This window comes from Polyodon spathula, unplaced genomic scaffold, assembly GCF_017654505.1.
Source record: "Polyodon spathula isolate WHYD16114869_AA unplaced genomic scaffold, ASM1765450v1 scaffolds_1425, whole genome shotgun sequence".
NCBI lineage: Eukaryota > Metazoa > Chordata > Actinopteri > Acipenseriformes > Polyodontidae > Polyodon > Polyodon spathula.
In genome coordinates, this window is record NW_024472905.1 from 24,515 (window position 1) to 50,000 (window position 25,486).

At 39.4% G+C, this 25,486-nt stretch overlaps 2 protein-coding genes across 3 annotated transcripts in view; both read left to right on the plus strand.

The window, feature by feature from the left end:
• The window catches only part of fibcd1a (fibrinogen C domain containing 1a), a 34,165-nt gene extending 22,491 nt beyond the window's left edge, over positions 1-11,674 (plus strand). The window contains exons 4-5 of the mRNA XM_041242836.1: positions 7,795-7,974; positions 10,550-11,674. Coding sequence (XP_041098770.1) covers positions 7,795-7,974; positions 10,550-10,812 — 443 coding nt within the window. The 3' untranslated portion in view covers positions 10,813-11,674. The remainder of the gene's footprint in view (positions 1-7,794; positions 7,975-10,549) is intronic.
• A 5,223-nt stretch (positions 11,675-16,897) lies between these two features.
• Positions 16,898-25,480, plus strand: LOC121309717 (TNF receptor-associated factor 2-like). 2 transcript variants are annotated; one of them, XM_041242837.1, is made up of 5 exons: positions 16,898-17,110; positions 22,276-22,356; positions 22,861-22,935; positions 24,092-24,493; positions 24,888-25,480. In XM_041242837.1, exons 2-5 carry the CDS (start codon positions 22,345-22,347, stop codon positions 25,080-25,082), a joined length of 684 nt encoding a protein of 227 aa, XP_041098771.1. In that variant the 5' UTR covers positions 16,898-17,110; positions 22,276-22,344; the 3' UTR covers positions 25,083-25,480. The 2 variants fall into 2 exon arrangements, with proteins under 2 accessions (XP_041098771.1, XP_041098772.1); XM_041242838.1 differs by having other exon boundaries at positions 22,279-22,356.
• Positions 25,481-25,486: the final 6 nt, after the last annotated feature.

Here is a 25,486-nt window from a genome sequence, read left to right on the forward strand (position 1 = left end):
AGCCATTTACTCTACGCAACAAAGGTTTCTGAAGCAAAGTGAGGTTAAACTATTCTAACAACCTCCTGGAAAATCAGCATCAAAGTTGTAATAATAAAACATAATTCATGTAAACAAATTCTCTGCAGTCTCAAAGGTTACATTCTGACATTTTAACGCAGGATAATTTTGTTTTTTGTAAAAAGCACTGCCTGTCTCGAATGCACTATAATTTTGCTGCCTCTGTTCTCCAGTATTGCTTTCTTTAGAAAAAGAGGAGCCTTAATGTATAGAAAGTTTGGTTCAACTGTGTGTAGGTCAGGAACAGAATACGGCATGAATATTTAACTCATAAAATCAAAAGATGAATACAGACAAACGTAGAAAACTTGGGCCAAAAGTTTTGCATCATCCTATAGAATTAATAAATTCTCCTTCGTAATGTCGAATGAAACCTGCTGAATAATGTTACGTTAACATTTTGAATTACACGCCACTTTGTAATTTTCCCACATCACGAAAAACTGCCAAAAATTTTAAAATGGGACATTTTGAAATCTAACATGATTGATTACATGATGTTAAATAAAATTATAAAATTATGTTCATATAGTTATTTTTTTATGTCTCAATCCAAAAATTCTAGGTGATGCAAAACTTTTGGCCGTAGCGGTAAATGTTGCATTTGTATTGTGATGACAGACAGATAAAGACATACAGACAGGACAGACAGACAGATAAGGTTAAAGATAAGGTTTTTTTGTATACCAGATAATCAAGCCTATTCAACTGGCCCAAACAATCCTTTAAGTAATTCAAATAGGATCCTTTGTGCCATATCTTTACCAATAGAAATACACTGAAGAGACTTGTTTGCAATGTTAGATATTTGATTGCCAAAACCCCAGTACCGCAAACCTGCTTATTTTAATGATCTAAAAGGCGGTGGTAATGCATCTGCCGCATAGACCCCACTGTACCATATTTTTATTGAAAGAAAACGATGTCAATTCGGCTGAGTGGCTGATACAGAAAGACTCTCTGTAGAGACGTGCTGTTGGGTTATAAACTGGTTGATGGACAGGTACCAATTCTGCCTGCTTGAGGTGGAAAGGGAGGCATGACAGCTGTCTACTCTGAGATGCGCGAGTGTATGAATAAGACAGCACAGACACGCAGTTCCTGAGACCTACCGGGAAACAGCAGCACAAGATCTCACTTCAAAACAATAAATAGAAAGACATCATTTAAATAAATCAATACCGGTTCTTGAAGTTTGAACCCGTTCAAACACTCTACTCTAACTGTCTATTCCCATTTATAAAGTGCTTCCTCTTTCTTGCATATTTCATCGGTATGAGATTATTAATTGACAGTTGTTTTTTTCCTTGCAGTTTGAGGTTTAGCACAAGCAGCCTCTTGCATCTTTGACTCATTAGGTAGCCTTCAGAGCAGAATTGGTGTAATTTCTGCCAGCCTTCAGTCCTAATTGAAAAATGCAAACAAACAGGATTTCAAATCGTCATCAGCCAAGCGCCCCCTGTGGTAACGCCTGGTATATTCTTCCCATGGTGTTCCTGAAATTAATTTTTTTTTAATATCTTGAGAAACTGCCCTGCCCTTGTTTTTTAAATCCCCTCAAAATTAATACTCTTTAATAACTTTGGACGACATATGAATTGATACGTTTCATATTGTAAAACAGCAAGCCCTGTACTCTGAAAATTAACCTGACTGTTTAAAAAAAAAAAAAAAAAAAAAAAAAAAAAAAACCCTGCGCACATTTTTAATTATTAAAAGCCTCTTCCTGGATTTAATAAAATAAGCTGACGGAAGGTTGTGTAAGTAAAAATTAATGATCCAATAAAATATCTGAATTAAAAATTTAAATAAATAAATAAATAAACAAACAAATAAATAAATAAAAACCTCTGAAATGCGTGGGAAAGCGAGCTCTGTATTTAATGACCAGATAAAAAGCTGATTTGATTAGGCGGAAGGACATGTGAGCATGACCCATAGTCAGGAGCATCCCGTGCCAAGTGTTAATTGCCTGTGCGAGTTATACAATATTAAGCACTAACAGTCTTCTTGTAAAAATGTAATTGGTTTATCAGCATATCCTATTTGAAAAGTGCTGGCAGTGCAGTATTAGGAGGTAGATGCTGGTCAAATAATAACCCTATTATCAAGTGTCGTTCTATATTTCTAAAGGTGTCTATTTTAATGTTTTAATAATTCATAACCCTCCGACCTCAGTCCATCTCTTTTCTTATCAGGTTCTACATATGTATGTTTACATGGGTGTGTTTGCATAGTATCCGTGTATCTGTACCATACATGTTTTCACTAGAAATATGCAACTAAACTTCCTATACACCGAATGTGATTTTTCAGTCTATAGGATACTCATTTTATGAGGGATAGGAAAAATTTTCAACTTATTACTTGCACCTCTCAACTATTTCAATCCAGTACATGCAAACCATTAATAATCTATACCTGGCATTGTTAATGTTCTGGACAGAGTTAGCTATGTAAATAGGGTTGTGGGTGAAACGGTTAAGAATGCAAGGGTTATTTTTAGTCAGTGTCTGTTGTCTTAGTGAACACAAACTGCTTTTTCCATTACTGTGTCGGAGCCCTCGCTGTGACTGTGTCTGGCGAGGCCTGCTGGTCCCTTTGTCGCTCAGAGATACTGCAGAAGGGCAGATTCACCAGTACAAAGAAAAAAAAAACAACAAACAAACAAAAAAGAAATTTGTATCCATTTTATGCATCTGTCATCTGCGTACAAATGTTCAAAGGCAGTCAGGAGCCGGAATCCGCCGCAGGTTGCAAGATTTATTGAAGTTTTCCTGCAGAGTTTAAGACCCCCCCTCTCTTGAGATCGCGATTCTAAATGTGGCAGCCAAGGCTGTGGCACATCTTCAGATATTAGTTCAACGAGACCGAATTGATGCCCAGGGCTAAACAGAAAAAAGCATCATTAATATTTAATTCATGTTCACGCCTGAGGTAGGACGAGATCTCTCCCTCTCTCTCTCGGCACAGAGAATAAAACAACAATGACAAGTCTAAACTGATTTCTTAAGAGCGTAAAATAGATTTCCCAACATACTTTTAAAATCAAAGCAAATAAATAATTCATAATTGAAGCATGAGATGTTCCTCCAGAACCTATTCATTTTCATTTTGAAGAGGGCAGTGTCACTCTCATTACTTCTTATAAACTGTTAGATAAAAGTCTTCAAATCTGTCTAACTAATGATCTTATCACTGTGAACTCACTCAAGTATTGTCTTTCGCAGCCGAACAGAAAATGAACGTTGCATTGCTTTTTCCCTTTTGGAAAACATTACACAACTAAATTGAATGAAGCTAAAGCAATTATTTCTTACCCATCATGCACTTCCATTCCCTAAACAGGTCTCAAAGCAACACATGTTATATAGCAAACTTGTAATTTTAAAACATGACTGGTACTACACGGTTTCTGTTTATAAGCCCTGCTTTCAGTGAACTGCCTTGGTCATTTCACCTGGGGAGTGACATTGTCCCCGCCCCTTCAACGCTTTGTCACGCATCATTAACCAACCTGGTCCATCCTTTCTTGACGGACATGTAGCCAGTAACCTGATGGCACTGCACACAGGTAAGGTAACCTAGCAAGCGAAACAATAACAGACTTCCTGAGAGAAAGGCAAGCCGACTGAGAGTCATCTTCACCCTAGCGTAGTAGCATATTCATTTCCTCTTAAAACCTGCACGTTTCAGACACATGTATCTGAATGCATGACAGGTAAGACTGAATGGAATTATTTCGTCAACGACGCCCACTTTAAGATGCGCCCAATGATTGCTGTGGAGATGCAGGTTTCTCCCGCCTTGAAACACGCTTGTCTTTATGTCAATCTGCCACCAAACTGCTCGCCAGTCCCTGCTATCACTTTCAGCAGGCTTTATAGTTTTATAGTTCTGGAAACACAAACCATACTGGACTGTCATTACCTGGAGAGCGGATAGGATCATGTGGGATATTTTTAAGAGCAACTTTCGATCGAATCGTTGGCAGATTTAAATCGTTAAATACATTCTGTCATTTTACATATTGCTATAGACCAAAACAAAAAGCCCTAAAAGGGACTCACATGCTCTATTAGATGGTCGATTTTTATAACCTTGAGTTTTAGGTCGGCAATATTAAGGAATCTGAATCCAGGGGTGGTCTTGTCTGAAGCCTTTAAAATCCTAAAAGGAGATGACAGAGTTATCCCTAACCAATTCCTCACAGAAAGCCAGGACCAGAGGACACAGCTGGAAATGAAGTGGCGACGTGACTCAAGGAAACTCTTCCTTACACAACGAGCGGTAAAAGTATCGAATGGGTTACCTCGCTGTGCTGTCCATACTGAATCAATGAGATCCTTTAAGACCCATCTTGACTAAGTTTTGAGATAAAAAAATGTCTTCCCCTCTTTCGTAATTTTAGTGCTCTGTCTGTTTATACAATGTAGCCTTGTTTAATACTGGTTTTAGTAATTTATATATATATATAGATGATTTGTATTTGTTCACGTACACTATTTATTTTTTTATGGGTTTTTCAGAAGACCATCCTGTAATTAAACACAGGAAGATCCTGAGCATTACTTTGTCAAGTAATTAAGAGTTTTAGCATAAACCCCTTGCATTACCAGTCTCTAAGAGCTTAATTAGGATCTTCAAATAGAAAATTAATTTATATCCGTAGTGAAACCAGAGGTTTACACGAAGCGTTTTACTCCATCACTAGCCCCGTCTTTTAAGAGAAAAATACCTGTTAATGGAACAAAACTAGAAACAAATAACTTGTGGATACAAGAAATCCTTTCAATTCAATTCCAACTTTTTTAATTTCAAGTTTCCAGTGAATTTCCCCCGATATTTCATTTTTGATGTTCACACAGCTTCAAATAAATTGAGTTGGTAACATTCGATGCAATTGGTGTAGAGAAGCCTAGAGAAGATCGTCATGACTAATGCGTCTTTCAAGTCAATCAAGACCATGCCAAGATGGATTGAGATCCATGGATTGGGGTGGCCATGAAAGATTCTTCTAAAAATCACGCTCCTTGAACCACTCGTGCACAAGTCTGGCATAGTGGAACGGTCCCCTTTCATTCTGAAAGTCATCGCCATCAGGACCCATGTGCAGCAGTTTACGTTCTACGGTATTCATTTGACCTTCCAGAATAATCAAGGAAACATGCCCCACTCCAGGGTGCGATGCCAAACTCAATCAGCTAGAGAGCTCCTAATGCAGGGGTCAGCAATGTGTATAACTGCACCAAAACTGTATCCAAACCCCATATGTAGCATGCTCTTGAGCTCTCTATATGGTGATATTTTTGTGCCTTTTTAAACACAAAGTAAAAAAAAAAAAGTGAAAAGGTTAGTATTGTACTGAACAATACAGCCATAATTAATTACAAACCTCTCAGGGATTGGGAAAGGAGGATACATCACACCAGTACCAATTAAATATAAGAAATGGTGTTTTAATAGGCTAGCCTCTACTGTACCAAGAAGGAGTAAGCAATTATTGTCATCAACAAAGGTATTGTATACAATAGAGTCATTTATTCTGTTCATTTGAAGGGATCTCAGTCTTTTCTACATGGTAGATTTCAGCCGTACTTGGCAGGGATGCAGTAGGTGTTTGACGTCATTGAGAATTGTAATCTCTTGGTAAATTGGAGAGGGGGTGGGGGCGGGGGTTTAAGATCATACCTACTATATGAGACAAATGATATACTGACAGCAAGACTCCAGATCCCCACAGCCTTTAACTCCAAGGTTTTTTGGATTCCTGTTTGAATTAATTAAAGAAATCCAGTCTGAGGCTGTTGGCAGCGAGCTTGGGAAGTGAAGGCTGTAAAGAGTGGAGAAACATTTGATCTTGATTGTCAAAACTCTTCAGGAACAATGCTTGCATGAAAAGATCCGTATCGCCATACAAGCATTTATACCACAAGAGCACAATGCAGCAACATCTTAATAAGGCGCTGATAGAGATATGGATCTTTATATTAGGACTTCTTTGCATGCAGACTGAATCACCCCATTTCTTTTCTCTAAAGATCGACATGCAGACTGGGGCATATCAGGAGTCATTTCAACTGCAGATCTCCAGAATTTCCTTGGGTATTTTTTGCACTGGAAAGCTTGTGAAATAATTGCATTCTTTAAACCAGCACAATGGCTTCAAATGCTCTACCTGCGTAAATGTGTTGAGACCCATTTTTATTACAGAGTGTATGTTCCACTCATGAAGCAGATGACTGGCAGAATATGATTAGGTTGACCAAAGGGGTCACCCAGCTTATTGATTTGTTATGTTAAGTTTCTTAGTGGAAGAAAACAACTATATTGCCACTAATCCTGTCCTAGAAACTACACGGCTGGCTACAGAGCAACCACAGCAGCTGACAGACGAATTATAGCCCTCACTCTCGAGTGTTTTTTTTTAACCTGAATTTAATTTTAGACTGATTAAGCAAACACAGATGCATGTTACAAAATGAGGTAGCTTGCATCAGATGGGAATGACAGCATATTAGGGTTAGCTATTCTGTTTCATTACTCTTATTGAACTATATTGTATACTAATAGTGTACAGAATGCTGTTTAGAATGCAAGCTTCCGGAGAGCAGTGTGTCTGATATTCTATTCATGACTGGCTTGGGCATCACCCTGGTTTGGGGCATGCTCTCCTGGTTTACTTTAGGAGGGTGAACACATGCTGTAGTTTATTTAAGCATTGATGCAGATTAAGTCCACCTAACAAGGCTGCCCTGTTGGCGATGCCTACTTTCAAGACAACAATACACTGCAGTTACACTGCCTAGAGCAATGGGTATGTGCTCTTTTTTCCTTTTAACAGTTTTCTTGGATACTGACTCCACTGGCAGTATCATCTTTGGACTGTGCGATGTGTTATCATACATTTCCATCTCATTACTGAAAGCTCTGTAGCACAATGTTCAATTTTAGCCACACAAAAAGAGTAGAGATTGCCACTATATCATTATCTATACTTAGAGCTGTATTTGACAGGAAGGTCATTTTCGTCTGTTGGTCATTTTGGAGATTTAAAAGGACTAAAAGCTAATAAAAAAAAAGGCATTTTGTAGGTCTTGCCTTGAAGAGGTGTGGTATTGCTGTGCATCTCTCAAATTAGTGTTTACAAAAGAACTGCTGCAGATGTATAAAACCTGCATTGGTGCTTGTTTTTAAACACTGCCCTTTGAAGGCAAATCTTTTAAGGGGGTTAGGCTGCCTTGCTGAAGGAAAACACTTAAATATTATGTATTAAGAGCCAGATTAGGTATTTAGAGCCAGATACCAAGAAATCATATTATGTTGGTTAAAATCTACTCTGCTTGAAGGTGTTATTATTGATCTTTGTTTACAATGGGATTTTTAAGTTTGATAGCAGAGCACCACCCGCTGGCTGAATAATGTATTTGCACTTTTGTTTTGTTTTTTTTTAATGAGAACGAGGGAGAGAATTAAAAAAAAACTCATCTTAAAAGCTGCAGTAACTCACAATTAAGTTGTGCGATACTGTATCGTAGCTCAGGGAAACAAAACAAAAATGCAGGGTAAGTCCATGTTATTGTTTCCCCATAAATGTATTTTACTCCTACTGATAACATTTTACAGCAACGCCTACGTTTCAAATGAAATCCGACTTCCCTGCACATCCCTACAGCGCTGCATGTGGAATACAGTTTGATGCATGTGGGTACAGGGGCTCTGTGTTTCTTGCAGGTATGAAGAGGATCCATGCCTTGACCATCCAGGCTAACTACGAGCTGCGGATCGATCTGGAAGACTTTGAGAACAGCACAGCGTTTGCGCATTACAGCACGTTCGGGGTGGGCTTGTTCTCGGTCGACCCTGATGAAGATGGATACCCACTGACCGTAGCGGACTACTCTGGAACTGCAGGTGAATACTGTTGCGACTAAACCTTCGCTGGGAATGACGACATCAGGTTCAAGCCGCACAACCTTGGTGCTCTATATAATGGTGTATGTACTGTAAGATAAACAGCAAAACGAGCTGGCATTGCGGGTCGCATATAATATAACCCATTCACACTGCCACCTCTTTATAAATCATTCTGAACAATTCTTATAGCAATTACTCAGCTGCCCTGGAGTTCTGACACATGCAACATAGGCTATATCAAAGCTTTATACAAGTAAGAGCCAGTGTCATCTAACGATCACCTATTTTGGACTTGCCTGTTGTGATGCTGGCAATGCACAGGTGAGCTAGTGCACACTAACACAAAGAGACTTTTGCTGATCTAGCCTATGTTACATATGACTACAGTATAGCAGAAAACTACAACCAAAGAGTAGCTCCTTTACACAGATTATATAAGAAAAAAACACACTGAGAAACGAACACAAGAATGATTGCAAACATAATGTAAGGGCAGGGGGACAGAAAAACCAAAAAACCAAATGTATTTAAATGTATTTTAAAGCCACGTAATAAAATGAAAAAAACTTCTTTGTCTCTTTTTGGTAAAAGGATGATTTGATGCCTTTGGGCACAGTTATAGCACCGCTGCACCTATTTTACATTGTGACACCAATTAGAATTTTTAACTGGTCTGTAAGTGCAGTAATGTGCTGGGATAGTTTAATCACACAATTCAGGGTTTTTTTTTGTGTTTTTTCACAGTGAAGCTAACACAGATTAAACACCTGTGAGTGTTTAAAGTAACCATGGAAAAATATCATCGGAACTGCAGTTTCACAAGTTGTACAGCAGCGTTTAAATTGTAACAGCCAATGTGTTTTGTTGTTTAATATGAATTATGGAATGTTGCAAAAGTCTGCTGTTCGAATTCGCATACGCGACGACACCTTAATATCGTTTTTAAATATCAGATTTGTCTATTGATTTTTTAAAAGTTGCTTAGACTCGCTTTGTATCAATTTCTGTTTCATTCATCAAATCCTCTTACGTTTAAAGCACCTCAACGTTTCACTCAGAATCCCGTCTACTGTCCAGTTCCATCTGGTACACCAGTGCGCAGCTATTAATCTGTCCCCCTGCAACACCACCCTGGTGGATATAAGAAAAACCAAATTTGTTCCATGCGGTTAATGGTTACACTCTGGTGTACCAGAGGTACTTAGAGTTAGCCACGATTCTGAGAGCTCTACTGAAGCCGCAGGGGAGCTTTTAAGTTTTAAAAAGGCTGTGGAGACTGAAATAGAAAGTAATTAAAAGTGATCTCTAAGCAACGAGACGAACGATTAAGATTTTCAACCCACAACCAGGTGCTTTTTCATCCTAATATAATTTGACATTCAGCTCCAAAGATACAGCGGTGTAAGTTTCTTTATAACACACCTGTACATTTAATTTCCACAGAGCAAACAGCTTACCTTCATAGAGTTTACTTTTCTCTAATATTTTCACAGACGTGTGTAATGAGTCTGTGTTCAGTTGCTCCAGTATTGAGATTTAATCACAGTTCCCTACACGTTTCTTTGGTTTGCTTCAGCATGGCAGCAGAGTCTAGTAATGATGATTGACGCAGGCAGGAGTCAGCCCTCTGTGGTGCCCTCATTATAAAGACAGGATCAGAAGTCACTGGAACACATACATTAGTTATTAATGCACTGCGCGTGTCAGCCTGGGGGTGGGGGGGGTGGGGGGTCACCAAATTGTTCCCTCTCCGCTTGTTTTAAATATTAATCAATTGCCAAATATATATGCAAGCTCTGGGGCATGCATTGTCTCCAGCATTGTCAGCGCCTTCTGTGGTGCCTCCTCTTGTTGTTTTTATTATTGTGATTTATTGTATTACAATTCGCTGTGTGATTGTTGCTGTGCCTTTATTCGTATCTAGCCCAGCTTGAGCTGTAAAAGTAATGACCTTCAATACAACGAAGCTCTGTTAGGCTGGCTAGACTCAATTAAATAATATTATCAGCTTTTTTTAAATAACAAAATAACCTGGAATGTAATAAAAGTACATGTAGGCAATCTCAAAACAATTTCTTTCAAACTTATGTACTGCAAAAATCTAACCAGCAATCATTCCTGTCTCTTGTGGCAAGTGAATACATATATGATACTGTTAGTATGGCACAGGGTACCTCAGAATCTGCCTGCACACTGTTACTGCATAATGCACACGTGGTTGTATGGCATGTTTAAAAGGATCAGGAATGTATATTATATTCTAAATCGATATTAACAGTAGTTGCTGATGAAACAGAATAAGATTTATTTTTTTAACTCCAAGCCCCGGTATATCATACATCTGCTGTCCTATGACTAAGTCCTATGTCTTCCTATGTATATACTATAGGAGCGGTCAGCTCTCCAACTCTATCATTGTTAGATGTTTCCATTCTGTTTAATGGGCATTTCTGTCCGTTCCAGTACTAAAGGATTAACTGTTATTAGTATTATTTAGTAACGTGTGTGTGTGTGTGTGTGTGTGTGTGTGTGTGTGTGTGTGTGTGTTTCTCTTTCTTGTGTCGTGAAACAGGCGATTCGCTGCTAAAGCACAACGGGATGAAATTCACCACAAAGGACAGAGACAGCGACCACTCGGAGAACAACTGCGCGTCTTTCTACCACGGAGCCTGGTGGTACCGGAACTGCCACACCTCCAACCTGAACGGGCAGTACTTGAAGGGGCACCACACGTCGTACGCGGACGGGATCGAGTGGTCCACCTGGACAGGGTGGCAGTACTCACTCAAATTTGCCGAAATGAAGATCCGACCAAACAAGGATGACAGCAAGTGATGAGGAATAACACATATATATATATATATATATAAAAAACACACTTCGCTCTTCGAGAAACCGTAATGTTCAGTACTGTAAGTCACGATAAAGAGGACGTTCTTTCAGCTTGTTTTAACTTTTGAAAACGTCCCAGATCATACCGTATTGTAGGGGGTTTACCTTGGGCAGGAAATATCAGTCTCAATATTGTCTCAACTAAGGTAGACAGTGTTTCTTCTCGTTTAGGAGTCACGGTGTATTATTATCAGTTCCCGCCGTCATATCCTGGTGACATTTTAAATTTAAAACAATCACTCCCCGGCGAACTCAACAGAGCTCTTCGAATCATGCTAATAATAATTACAGTAGGTCCTGAATGTGCACCAGTGCACCTGTCCCCCTGCGCAACCCTGGTTAACTCGGGTACTTTTACCAAATTGCATTGAAAAATGTGTTGTTATTATTATTATTATTGTTTATTTATTTATTTATTTATTTACGCGGAGGCATTATCGTCAGACTTGGTGGGAGCGCATCTACCCACGCATTTATTAGATCACAACAGGTCTGGTTTGTTTTGCTAAGGAGTGATTTGAGCAGTCCTTGTCTTTGCAACCTGTGAGACGGACTTGATTCAAGCTACCTCAAAATGTGAAGGGAGTAAGTCCTAGAGGTGTCACGACATGCTAGAATCAGAATAGCAACCAACTTGTGGCACAGGAGCAGGACAGCTGGCCCTGGAGGTATGAACTGGGTTACATATCAGAAATAAGCCCCATTTATTCATCATTCTCTAACCCAAGGGTGGCCAAGCATGGTCCTGGAGGGCAATTCCACTCCAGGTTTAACAGGTAAAATGAGGTGATGAACTACTTCAGGGTCTGAGGTTTAATTGGCTCAACTAAAAAAAAAAAAATTAGTACAGGGTTGGAACAAAGAGCAGGAATGGAATTGCCTTCCAGGACCGTGATTGGCCACTCATGCCCTTGACAGAGAAGCTGCATGCTGTAATTAGCGATCTATGGCAACCCAGAGTATCACAGTTCGTATTGTCTAATGAAATATCACGCTTGACACAATTAATTGCTTCACCTCTCCGCAGTCGAGTCACTTTTCCAACCAGTATATTCTTCTGTTACCAATTAACATGTTATTTCTGGAGTTCTATTTGAAGAATATCCAAGTGGGAAATAAAACACTGACGATTACTGCGGATAATGCTGTTATGTTTTGGAAAACGGCAATAATATTTTTCCTGGTGAGCCCAGGAGCAGTGTTCTTTACAGGGGTATTTTAAAGGGTCTGATGTGTGGGAGCTTCATAAGCCACGTTCAGTCTGCCCTGCGTCAGTAATCTTGAAATCTAACTTGGGTCAGTCTGCTGCTTGGGCTTACCTTATCTTCACACAGCCACTGCAAACTGGGAAAGAAATGTGCAGATGCAGGAAAAAAAAAAAATCTTTTTTTTTTGTGCTGAACAATCAGTTTGAGGAGCAGCAAAGGACCAAAGTACCTTCATTTCTCAATAGGAGCTCAAAATGCTTGACCTTTAGTGAGTTGGAGGGAGGCAATTCACCAGTTCTGTAAGAAGAGAACATTAAAAAAATAGGCGAGTAGAGTTTTTTTATTTATTTCTTTACCTCTTTATTTCTACTTTAGCTGAAATTGAAAAATAATAAATATCGAAAGCTTTAATATGAGTTTACCATGGGTGTTTTTTCCCCCCGTCTAAATGTTAGTGCGTGCCGACCCCTTCATAGGAAACATATTACAAGGGCAATGTAACGGCAGAGTGGAAAATCGGGTACTTGACGCCAAAACAGGATGCAACTTTATGCCCAGGTGAAGGACACATTGCTAGATGTAGTATGAAATGTAGTGTGGGGTGATTAAGCTGTTTGGCCCATGATCTTGCCTCCGGGTCCAGCAGGAGCTGCCCTCAAATGAGGTGTGACCTCTGACACGGTCGGGTCAGCAAAGGACAGGTGATGGAGGACCACTGACCCCCCCCCCCCCCCCCAGAAGGGAGATACAGCTGCAAGGGAGGCGTTGCAGAACATTAGTGAAAGGTGGGCTTGGTCCAGGTAGTATTGGTTGGCCAATTGGTTTAGTGTAGCGGGCGGGCCTTGCCCTGAGAATTACGTCAAGCCTCCAAATAAAGGCATTGGGAGAGAGTGGGTTTTTGTATGCCGAGGCCCTAGAGAATTTGCATTATATACGGTCGGAAATATAATGGAGTCAATCTGTAAAACTTAAAAAAACTAAAAACAAAACAAAAAAACACCACCTCTTTACACAGGACAGGTATTGCATCGGTATGTAATGTTCTTAGGGGTTTAATGTTGCAAAGCAATCTTAAAACATGTTAGTTTTTCTTTTCGAAATCAAATACCCGGATTCTGTGTCTGCATGTTGTTACTTTGCCTGTGCTGTTTGAAGGCCTATACTCACAACGGACCTTGCTGTAGAGTGTAAGGAACTCAGCACCCACTTCTGGTGATCTTTGTTACTGCAGAGAAGTAGTGCTTGCTTGTACTTTATGAAACCTCCCCAGCCTAGACATTGTGCACAGCCTCGAACTGAACTTCCCCCACAGCTACGGGTCCCAACACCTGCTATTTCCCTATGCTTCAGTGTACCTAGGATTCGAAGCGCTTTAGTATTTCTCTGACTGGGATCTCGAAACAACTGTGGAAAACAAGTCTAGTTGTAAATGCATCTCATTTTTTTTCCAAGCAGCTGTTTTCATGAGCATTGGGTTTGAATCATACTGACCCCTAACAGACTAACATGATGTTTTCGGTTTAGTATTAGAGATTGTTTTTTGCTGAATCTTGATAATGTGTTTGAATGTACTTGTCTGCATTTAATAAACATTCATATTTTATATTTATTTCCTTGTGCTGTCTGTCTGTTATGAATTTCTATACAGCTTTGTTAGAATTAGAATCAAGGACCCAAATTGCGCACCCCTCTAGCGGGTAACAGAATTAGAAGGAATGTAAATTCAAAAGCCCATGCTGAACATTTTGGGGACAGGAGAATGCCTACTTGGCTGGGAGAGTGAGAGAGTAGCAAGCAAACTGTAACTACCTTGGTGGGAAAGTACAAACTGGAACATCAACAAAGCCTGCGAACAAGAGACAAACGTAATTCTTTAAAATACCAAAGAATTGTCTTTTGAATGCAGTTTTAATGTTTGCAGTTTTAGATAGTAGTTGATGGGGGAAAAAAAATTCTAGACATCAGACACAAAAAGTCACCTTGGATTTCTGAAAAACTGCCAATGTTTTTGCTTGTGTTTAAAGATTAAGGGTCACCCTCAATTAAAATGCCTATGGAGTCAGCCAGTCTCACTAGATTTTAAAATGCTGATTTATTAATAAGCAGTCTCTGTAACAGATAAAAATGGTGACTATGGACATGTCATGTACAACAAAAACTAGGATATGCTCCAAGTAAGTGGCACCCCATTACAACTCGATACTTGAGATATTTAAATAAATGAGAGTTTATAGCCTGTTGAATGAGCAGGAACACACGCACGAGGAGACTGAAGCCCTGTTCTAGGAACCAAAGATTTATTTAAGGCTGCTTTCAACCAAAGAGCCCCCTGGACAAGCTTAATACAGGCTCTATGGAGGCATCACCCCATGCCAATGAACAGGTTACCCTCAGCAAGTGTGTCAGCAGTGTTTCAAATCTTAAAAGGAGTTGACATATTTGACCTAAGACATTACTTTCAATGCTGTGGCTTGACAGAAACGTTTTCTAGCTTAATAAGACTTAAGAACATAAGAACGTTTACAAGCGAGAGGAGGCCATTCGGCCCATCTTGTTCGTTTGGTTGTTAGTAGCTTATTGATCCCAGAATCTCATCAAGCAACTTCTTGAAGGATCCCAGGGTGTCAGCTTCAACAACATTACTGGGGAGTTGGTTCCAGATTCCCACGATTGTCTGTGTCTCCTATTTTCTGTTCTGAATGCCCCTTTATCTAATGTCCATTTGTGACCCCTGATCCTTGTTTCTTTTTTCAAAAGTCCCTTGGGTCGACATTGTCAATACCTTTAAGGATTTTGAATGCTTGAGTCAGATCATCACGCTGTCTTCTTTCGCAAATGATATTTCAAATAAATTCAGTAAACTACCTGTCTTCCTCTCCACAGGTAAATGTGATGTAGAAAGCAGGGAGCTGTGGCTTTAACGAGTTAAAATAGTGTCTCTCTCTTTGTTAATTGATCTGTACACAAATGGTAATTCAGTATTGGTGGGTTACACTCAATGCCGGATTGAATTAATATACAAAACGCCAACGCACAGATGGAGTCCTATGCTCCAGTAACGATATCCGAGCTGTGAAAATCAGATGCATTTTTATTAGCAACCAAATTGACTATGACACTGGAGTAATTCAGCTAACCAGAATAACTAAGGGTTTTTTAATACTTACAAACCAACATTATTTAAAGCACTTAGAATGATGTTAGCAGTTGTTATTGTAACTGACAATAATGCACAAGGACTATCGCTCAAATAAACTAGAATTAGTCAAACATACTGGATCTATTAATCTGACACATTTGTATAACTGGTCATTATGCCGTTCTTATGTAATAATACTAGATAAATGAATTTAAACATAATTTACCAAGGAAGAATATATGTGCAAAAAATAAAAAAAACATACTGATTAATTCTTTGAAATACCCTTTGAACACACATCACTATTTTTACATTACCAGAATGTTAAAATAATTTGGTTTTCCAAAAAAAAGGATTTGGGGATTTCTGACTTCGTACTGCTATAAGAGCATGTCTGTTTGTCTTGCAGAGAGATGGCAGAAACGCACGTTTCAAACGGGGCGAACATGACTTTTTGGTGAATGTAAATAAACTGGACAAACAAAGTGAAGGTCTGGGCAGGGGTGGGGTGGGGGGGTATCATTCTCTTTTAAACCAGGCCAAGCTTTCAAAATTTCCAAGAAACCAAAAGTTGGGAGATTTCCAGTTCTCTTTGTTTGTTTGGTGCGGAGTTTCAGGGAATTGCTTCACAATGTCTACCTGTTAGAAATTTCCCTTCAAGCTTTGGTCTAAAAACAAAAAGAAACAAAAAAAAAATTAAAAAATTCCAGCTTCTGTGAAGGTGTCTGACTTTCCTAATGAGGTCCAGACAGAAAGGAATAATCAAGTGCTGTGTGTTGGGATATTTATAAAATATATATATAAAATATAATCAGTCTTGGTTAATGATCACATGATGTATAAGTAAGGCTGTACATTTTTTTCACAGTTATGCCAGACACCTGTTACACTGCATTTAGGAACCTGGCAGCTGGTTTAGTTTTCTTCCCTTAAATGATTAAAACACATTACATAGAGCCGCACAATTTCTTCAACGAAAAAGACTCCAGCTGCATCAATGAATGGAGATATTTCTGCTAAAGATCACTCTGTCCAGTACAAGGAGGACATTTCACATGTGTGTTGTTATTTTTACATTTATTTATGTTTTTATTTAGTTTGATCATGCTTTACCCTACAAGAAAGAGACTTGACTGACGCTAAACCAAGCCAACTCTTTAGCACACCACAGAAACCAGGAACAGAGGACACAGTTGGAAATAAGGTGCATAGAGACTTAGGACTTCTTTACTGCTGAAGCTGACATCCTGGGATCCTTCAAGAAGCTGCTTGATGAGATTCCGGGGGATCAATAAGCTACTGACAACCGAACGAGCAAGGTGGGCCGAATGGCTTTCTCTCATTTGTTCTTACAGAGGGAGTGGAGAGGAGATGCAATGGGTTGATGAGGAATCATTTGGGATTCTTTAAGACACAGCTTGACAAAGTTTTGATATCAATCAGCTACTTGGAAGTAGATATTTTCTTCTGTTCTAAGGTTCTTCATGCTTGTGCGGTCTTGAACTGAACGTGCACTGCAGTGTCAGCCCTCTGTCAGATTTTCTATCTTTCCCATCAGGAACGAAACTGACTTTTATGCAGATGGTATTTAATTTGGGTAACTGATCAACAAAGGGAAACAAAAAACAAGTGGCTATAGAAACACTTTTATAAGGGAAGTGTCTATACTTCAACGTGTGCTATAAACCATGTACTGTACTGTACAGCCCAGTAAGTAAAGACAACAACTCAACCAAAAGAAATAAACTGCAGACAGGAGCATTGAGATATCAAACATGTGATGCTGGGGAATCCCCCACCAGTTCTAAATAGAAAAAAACTGCAAAACATCTTTCTACTGCAGAGTGCATCACCCCAGTCCAGCTGAATTTCACCGAGCAAACTGGCAATACTGGTAAGTGCCTCCAATCTACTTGTTTTTATTAGTCCTTGAAATGTAAACTCCTGAATCCAGAAATTAATTGCGTACATGTGGTTCTAATGATGAATTATATCATTTCCTTTTTTTTTCTTTTCTAAGCTTGACTCCTGATGTCAGAAAGGGGGATGTCATTACTCAGGCAAAAAGTCAGCTCTTTAAGCTACAGTAGCTGCACATAGAAATCTGTACATGAATCCTCAACCTTATAGATTACTTTAACTTAAATGAGCAATAACCAAGGCTTTTAAAATCATTTCATTAGCAAGACAGCATTCTGATGTTCTTTATCATTTTGATGCTGATATATACTGCCTGGTCCCTTTATAAGATCCTGCATCTAATATTGGGTTGGGTAAACGTTTCCCCTGATATCAGCCATACCACAGCCTGGCATTGAGTCCACAAGGTGCTGGAAGGTGTCACGAGGGGTGTTAATCCATCATTTCAGAGCGGTACACAAAGGATTGTGATCGTCCAAGATTATTGAAAATCGGGTTCTGTGAAACCAGACATAAATGTTTAGAAACATAAAAAAAAGTCCAGTAGTGTTTTGGTAATCATTTGAATCCAGTTGCATTAGTGGCTGAATACGTACAGGTACACATTTGGTCATTTTCCATGTGTAATTCTTGAAGTGATTGTAAAGATATTGAAGATTTTTCAGTGGCTGTTTTAAACGGGAAGTAGGACCATTTTAATACTATGACAATCGTGCTTAACGCCCTGTGTCTGAAGGTATTTCCCCGTGGTATCTTGAAGAAACAGCACTGGTGTTAATGCTTAGTTCCATATCTTTAAAAACCACACCCTCTTTTGCATGAGCCTTTAAAAATGTTTGGGACTGCTAAATACTGTTTGGCATCCATAACCCTACCTACTTGTCACAGTACCAAGCACAGTCTGTGGTCTGGTGATTAAAGAAAAGGGCTTGTAACCAGGAGGTCCCTGGTTAAAAACCCAGCTCCCTCGCTGACTCACTGCGTGCCCTTGAGCAAGTCACTTGGCCTTCTTGTGTTCCGTCTTTTGGGTGAGACGTTGGATAAACGCGTCTGCTAAATAAACAAATAATAATATGTGTAACCTTCCAATTGGACTCTAATACATGCCTTCTGCTGGACACAGACTCCTCAGTTTAACCAGTCAGAATCTTGGAAGCAACCATTATTGCACCTCAAACTCACAAACTGGCAGAAACCACTATTTTGTGCGCTCAGTAAAAAAGGTAAATATTAGCATATTAAATTGGGCTTGTTAAGTCGATTTAAAGATTAACCTATTAAAAACATAAGTGGGTTGCAATTGATTAAAGGTGCTGTTAATGGTGTAGTCCAATTCGAGTTTTATTATACATGCAGACCAGCACTAATCTACAGTGCAATGCAAAGCCGAAGACGGTTTAGCAAACATAACTGTGGTGGTATTTCAATAACATTCCCTTGTATGGACGTTATTTATCTAATAAACCAAATGTTCAGAAGTAAAAGCTTGCAAAACAATTTCAAATGGCTCGGCGCTCACAGAAGAATGTCTCATCCTGTGTCTCTCTCATTGTACTGCACAGCATCAACTTGTGCAGACAGGTGTCAACACATGGTAACACATCTCTGTAGACTAGACTGCCTCTTCCGATTAAGACAAGGCTTATCAACACAAGAACTAACAGAAAGTTAGCAATCAAATGTCTGAGGACCCCAATTCAATTAACTTTTAGCAGAGACGAAGCATTAGTAAATACAAATGCAATAAACAAAGCAAATTTGAATTATTATTATTATTATTACTTTCATCAATCACTAATCAAAACAGAAATAAACTAATATATTCTCTGTTTACTTCTTGAATTAGTATTTTCCTAAAACTAATTGCACCCTTTGTCCAAATTATAATGCATATTATCCTCTCCACATTTATTTATTTTTGGATGGAGTGTATAAGTGATGAAATGCATAACACTGTATTGTGTTTTAAATGCATCTTTTTGATGTTTCAGTGTCCTTGTATTTCTTAACTGATTTCTGGCTGCCCTGTGTTACCACATGCCATAGACATTCACTTTGACTTCTGTAATTTATTGTAAACTTGTGTGTTACTTGTTGGGCATGAATGAGGGCTCCTCCCCTTACTTCCTTCCTACCAATAACACCCGCTAATCCTTTATTTAAACCCCAAGCCTTCAGTTTGCTCTCTGTCTTGGGTTTTTTCGTTTTCCACCATCCTCCCCTCCTCCCCCACCACACTTCCTCTTCTGTTTTGTTACTCCACTTCTGCAACTGTGCCCTCCTCTGAAAAGGTCTCCCTCTTGTGCGGAGAGTGAAGCTCACTTCCCAACCTCAGAAGCCCAGCCACCACTGGATTCGTCCTCTGTGAGTCAGGGAGGACCCCCGGCCAAATTTAACTACCACTGTCATCCTCCCATTCTTTCCTCTAGATCCCCCTTGGGGGGGGGGGGAGTATTGGTTGCTCCCCAGCCTTGGAGACCAAATGATTCAGTTTCACCCCCATGAGGGCGGCTCTCCGCGATCCAAGGGCAATCCCCTTGCTCTTCTCGAAGCTATAAGCACTTACTTTCTACTATCAAGTCCCGAGGTCTCTTCCTCTACAGAGCCTTGGATCACATCCACTGAATCACTGGAGGCTTGGGTTCAAATCTGTCTGGTGGTCCTAACCTAGCCCCCAGTACGTGCATTTTTCAGTTTTTTTTCTTATGGCCTTGAACTGGATAGGCAGGGGTTCAGATCCGGACTGAGACGAGCTTGTCAAATTGTAAGTGGAATAGCCACAGTGCCTGTCTGCTGATTGCATCCAGTGTCACTGTCCCTCACCCCTTATCATTTTAATATAGTTTTATTCAAACGGGATGCCACTGCCACTGTTGACCAAAAGTTGTAAACACAATACCACTGATTAGGATTTTCACTGCTAGAAAGTTTCCAAATGTTTTAAACAGCAGCAAAAGAAAGGCTTTTGTAAGAGAAACTCTGAATCAGAACATTCTGCCCCTCACTAATGCACGGATGGAAGAAGAGGGTTTTTTAAATTGCATGCTAAAAGAAGTTTTATGACCAGTACTTCACCCCTTTATGTTCATTTTGTACTCGTTTTTCAAGAAAAAGAGACCATATATTCACAAACATACTGTAGCACCACACATGCATTTCTGCACTGAAATAGTAGAGTCAAAGTTGCTTTCACAAGTACTAAAACAAGCCTGCACGGCCTCATCCATCACAGCGGTATCGGGCTGCCAAAGGGCTGGCAGTTCTCCATCTGCATCTCTCCACACACCAATTTTTGCTTTCAGTTCTTCACCTCAGTCAGCCTGTCTGCTTCCTCAGCATTGCCCGCTGTTGATAATTGAGTTTCAGTGGCATTGCTGAACAAACTGTAGCTGGATTGGCTTGCACACAAACATGAACGGAGTAAAACTAAACTGTTAATCTACAAGAGCACGAGAAATTGAAAATCATAAAAAAAAGGAGTTTGCTGGAACAGTACCTCGTTTTTTTCTTTGCTTTAGCGTGCTGAAGAGACTGTTAAACATATTTTCTCACCTAATTCTTTGGTTTGCTTTTTGAGACTTTATTTTATCACCCTCCAGTGAACCTCGTTTATCCTACTTCCACACTTACAGGTTCAGTTTCCACCCCACAGCTTCAATCGCCACTTCCTTAATATTTTATAGTGCTTGCAATGATTTGGAGTGGTTCTGGGTTCTGTTGCTATGGAGTTATTACTACTTTTAGAATCTAGACGTAAATCTAGACAAATAAAGACGAAAGTTCACTGCACAGCCTTCTTCATTCCATTCAGATCACTTGACATATCAGAGAAAGTAGGTGGGGTTGAGAGTTGAAAGGTTACATTGTCACATGATTTGAATGGAACAGGGAAGACGGTTTAGTTCCAGCTCTTAGGTTCAAAGCTAGAGTCTATTGGAGCAACAGAACTCAAAACCATTTAAAATAATTACAAACAAAATACAATGGTGTTGGCGATGTAAAGGAAGTCAAAGTTCAAATATAATCATATACAACTCTGCTGTAACCTTTCCCCTGGATTTCAGACCTAAAAAATCAATAGATGGTTGTGATACACAATTTCTTGGGATAGTGCACCAGAGATAAAATTAAGAATGAACAATCTAGAATGATGTATTGCTTTTAATTGCACATCATTTGATGTTTTATATGTTAGGGTTTTGTACGCCTGCTGTGTTGTACTGCCAATTGCTATAGACCTAAAAAGTGCATTTTGATTACTGGATAATTGAAGAAAAAAGAATGTAAATCAGGGAGGTTTAAAACTGTTTTGAAAAAGAACTTAAACAGAGCATTACGATCTGCTTCCAGAGAATATCACGGCAAAATGCCAGCTATATTCTGGAAATATATGAGCTGACTAAAAACGATAACAAAATACATTTTTAAAAAAAAGTCAAATTGTATTTCTTTTTTGCACAACTCTTTGAAGCGCTCGTCTGCTGGCAATGGATCTCTTTTGGGCAGCTAGTTTAATAAATGTCTGTTTCCCCACAATGGTTTTAAAGTGGCTGGAGCAGCAGACTCAAATACAGCCCGGGATTAAGAGGTTCAGTAGGTGTCCCAAAAGCCTCTTTACCAGAAGAATGCGTAATGCCTTGTTGAATTTCTGACTGTAATTTGTGATAGCTTTGAAACCTCTTTAGCACTTTGCTTAGCTGGTCCTTAAGATTTCAAACCTGACCAGCATGGGTCTGAGCTAGCACAGTTCTCCTGATTAATGCATTCTTCTTGTAATTGAAAATTATGCAGTATATCATGTTCTGTTTGTCATCACCCAACGAGCTGTTAAAAGGTCAAGTTCCCACACCCCACTTCCAGCTGTGCTCAGCAGAGTGCTCCGCAATATTTGTTTAAATCCCTTATCCTTACACAGACTTGAACTACAAGCATGTTTCCTTCTATACACTGACTATCCACAATATCTTTTTATTTGACCTATTCTCTGCACACCCATACCAAGTTTCTGTAACGTGACATGAGTTCTAGCTGATGCATCCGTATGAAGAAATGTCAGGTGGCTGTATCGCATCAGTGTCAGGGTCTGCTATGTATTACAGCAATGATAATGGGGTGATATTTGATGTTCCTTCTAATTAGCAGGTTAGTGACTAAATCAAAGGATGCAACAAGAAACACTGTGAGTCCTTTTGCAGCAAAGAAAATAAAATGAGCAATAAGGTGAGCATTTATCTCTCTCAATCCTAAACTGGAGAAATCAGGAGTATTCTGTTTTCTGTGTGCGCACAGATTGGGAGAGTAATGTTTACCACTCTGTTCCTAATGAGCCAAGTGAAAGCTAGTTTAAATGATGCTGAATAGTGGTTGATCAGAGGAGAAATAAGATGTCAAAGTCCCTGAAAACTCTGCCAAAAACAGGAATTAGCAAAAGAGAGAAAAATTCAAAGAGACAGAACAAGCAGTTTGTTATGTGCTTAGGTGAGGGGGCATCACTAATAGGAACACAAAGAAAAAAAAGGAATGCAGAGAAGCTGAAATACACAGAGGATCTTTAAGCAAATACTTTACTTATAGACCGAGACTGAATTGAAAAACAAAGGAAGTAAAAGTGGATCAGTAGGGTTAAAGAACGAACTGCCAGTCATCAACATGTCTGCTCTCATTCATCATTTCCAAATCCAACTGCCCGAGCATTTGATCTGTTCTGAAAATTCCTGCTTTCAGATAAACGGGCATGAAGGCAAACATATAAAGAAGAGGCAGAGCTGTACGTTTGAGGAACTGGGGTGCAGGTTTAAGGTAAGTGTGTAGATAGAAGTGTAAAAAGTTGTCAGGATGTTAACATTGAAAAGAAATGACAGGTACTCTATTTAAACAGTTGTAGCATCACATGGGGACGGGGAACGCTATATTTTTTGGGGCTGTGATACTTACTCTTTAAAAGGAGCATCCATTAAAAGAATGCTAAACTAGACTCTGCAATGCATTTCCTAACCTCTTATGAGCGCTTGCTGCATTACCATTGGTCTCGCTTTTCTTGTACTGTAGAATTTTGGTTCTACATCTCTGTAGATTACCAGCACAGGGACCGATTTAGGTACAGGTATAAGGAAGATGATAAAACTATTAAGGTACAATATTTGTAAACAGATTCATTTTTTCTGTTTTCACACAGTGAGGTGATAATGTGAACACAGGCAGACAATGCAAACACTTTGTGAAAAGATATGTGAAACTGTCTTCTATAGTACAAAGATTTCCCAAACCATGTCCTTTTGATTGATTAAAACCAGGAAGATCCAAAACATCACTGTCTCTCCCTAGACTATGCAAATGCAAATGCAATTGTGAATAATGTCAGAAATCAAAAGGAATCATTGTTTAAATTAAAATGCAAATTCCAAAAAAAAAAAAAAACCACAGATAAAACACAATCCTTATCAAAGAATGTTTTTTTTTTTTCAGAATATTAAAAAAAATATTTTGGATGCGTGGAAAATTCATTTTTCAAATTCTCTAATAAAACTTACTGCGCTGGAGTGCGGGGCGAGTCATACGGTTAGGAGCTCTCTGGTTTGAATCCAGGCTGCGCCGAGTCTGTCTAGGGGCCTATAGGCATTGCTGCATTGGCCTTTGCCCTCCTGTAGGGCTAGAAAGGAAAATCAACTGGGCTTAATTCACCTCATTGCACCTTAGCGACTGAAGGTCAGAAGTCTGAAGAGCCTGGTTGAAGGTGACCGTGAAAATAATTTTTGCAGCCCCTATAAGCCCCAGTTTATATTGAATTTGTTTATAGCTGTGACGTTTCCATAAGGACAAACTTAGTGTACAAAATATATATATAAGATAGATACGCAGTATATTTGCATTTATTTGTTGTTCTAACTGTATTTGAAACATATGAAATGCAAAACTGCCTTTGCAGAAGATTTGCTATTAATTGCTTTTTCTGCAGGGAGCGAGATCAAAGGCTCACAAGCATGAGGCTAAGTCTATCACACTTCACATGAATCTGCTCCTGGAAGAAGTCCTCAGACTTGAAAAAACAGAGGAGGCGCGTGGCGAGGTCTTGGAGAAGCTGAATCGGTTAGCCGAGAGAGCTGAGGAACAACCCGGGGTTAATCTGGACATGCAAGAGGACCCATCCCGTCCAGATCTGAATGAAAAGCTGCAGGAGCTGTGTCACACCGTGCAGGCATTACAGATTCGAGTGCCCAGTCTCGAGAGCAGAACGGGACAGCTCCAGAACAGGGTAGCCGTCACGTCTACGGCCATGGAGAAATGTGACGCACTGGCGAAGAGCATGGAAAGAAAGTTGGAATCTAATAAACGGACAATAAATGCTCTGCAGGACAAGGTTAGTCTAAACGAATTGTCTTTACAGTGCACAAACCAGGGGCTGCTTGGTTCTAGAGGAGAAACCACACTATAGTACATAACCAAAACTATCCAGACCCTATATATTACATTCAATGCAACCTTCCAAAAACATGATTACACAAAATGAATATTGCTTAAACAGTTAGTATCAATGAGGGTCTGTTCTACTATTTGGGCAATGAGAACAGTTTACAGTAGGCTGGGTGTATATTAACCTCTGTGCTCAGGTATTTCATAGAGACTTAACAGCATTTGTACCCCATTGCTTCCCGCCTATAGGGCGCAATGCTGTCCCTAACAGGAGTGTATACTCTGAAATGACAGGGAGAACTATCTCCCTCGTTTATGGTTTTTTTCCCCGTCAATTAAAGGTAAGACAACTTGAGCAAAACATAAGCCTTTGCTTTCCAATGAACAACCCGCCAACTGAAGTGGCACAAAATGGGGTCTTCATTTGGAGTATCACTAAGTTCCACAATCTGAGACAGGAAGCCATCAGTGGTTTGAGACCCTATTTGGAGTCGGAAGGTAAGAAACTCATTACAGTCCGTGTAAAGAGTTCATGAAAAGATTATAAGTGCAAAAGGAGGATTCCCAGTGCAGCTGTGCAGAGCATGCTGTTATCTGGCTGCTATCAGGGAAACAATGTTAGATTGCCTGAGAAACTATCAATAAAATTGACTTCACCTGACCTGGTGCAAGCAGCGATAAGCCAGCAACTAGCTTTGCACACAAGGGGTGCAAAAACTATATAAAGTACTGGTGCTTGACAGAGCTTTGAGCATTCAAGATCCTCCATGAACACACACCAGCCCTGTGTTCGATGCTTTCTTACAGAAATTGGTAACTAATAATGCTTAATTTCTGTTAATAACTAGTGACCTCCTTATTGTGTCTAATGATAATGATTAAGCTGTAAAGGTGTGACTTTTGATTATTGGAATCAATAAAAGAAATGTGTTGAATTCTG

What these genes read in the sequence shown, in the direction of transcription:
- LOC121309717 (XM_041242837.1), top strand. An exon ending in AACTGGGGTGCAGGTTTAAG is followed by an intron (nt 22,936 to 24,091) that starts GTAAGTGTGTAG and finishes CTTTTTCTGCAG; the next exon opens with GGAGCGAGATCAAAGGCTCA. An exon ending in TAAATGCTCTGCAGGACAAG is followed by an intron (nt 24,494 to 24,887) that starts GTTAGTCTAAAC and finishes CGTCAATTAAAG; the next exon opens with GTAAGACAACTTGAGCAAAA.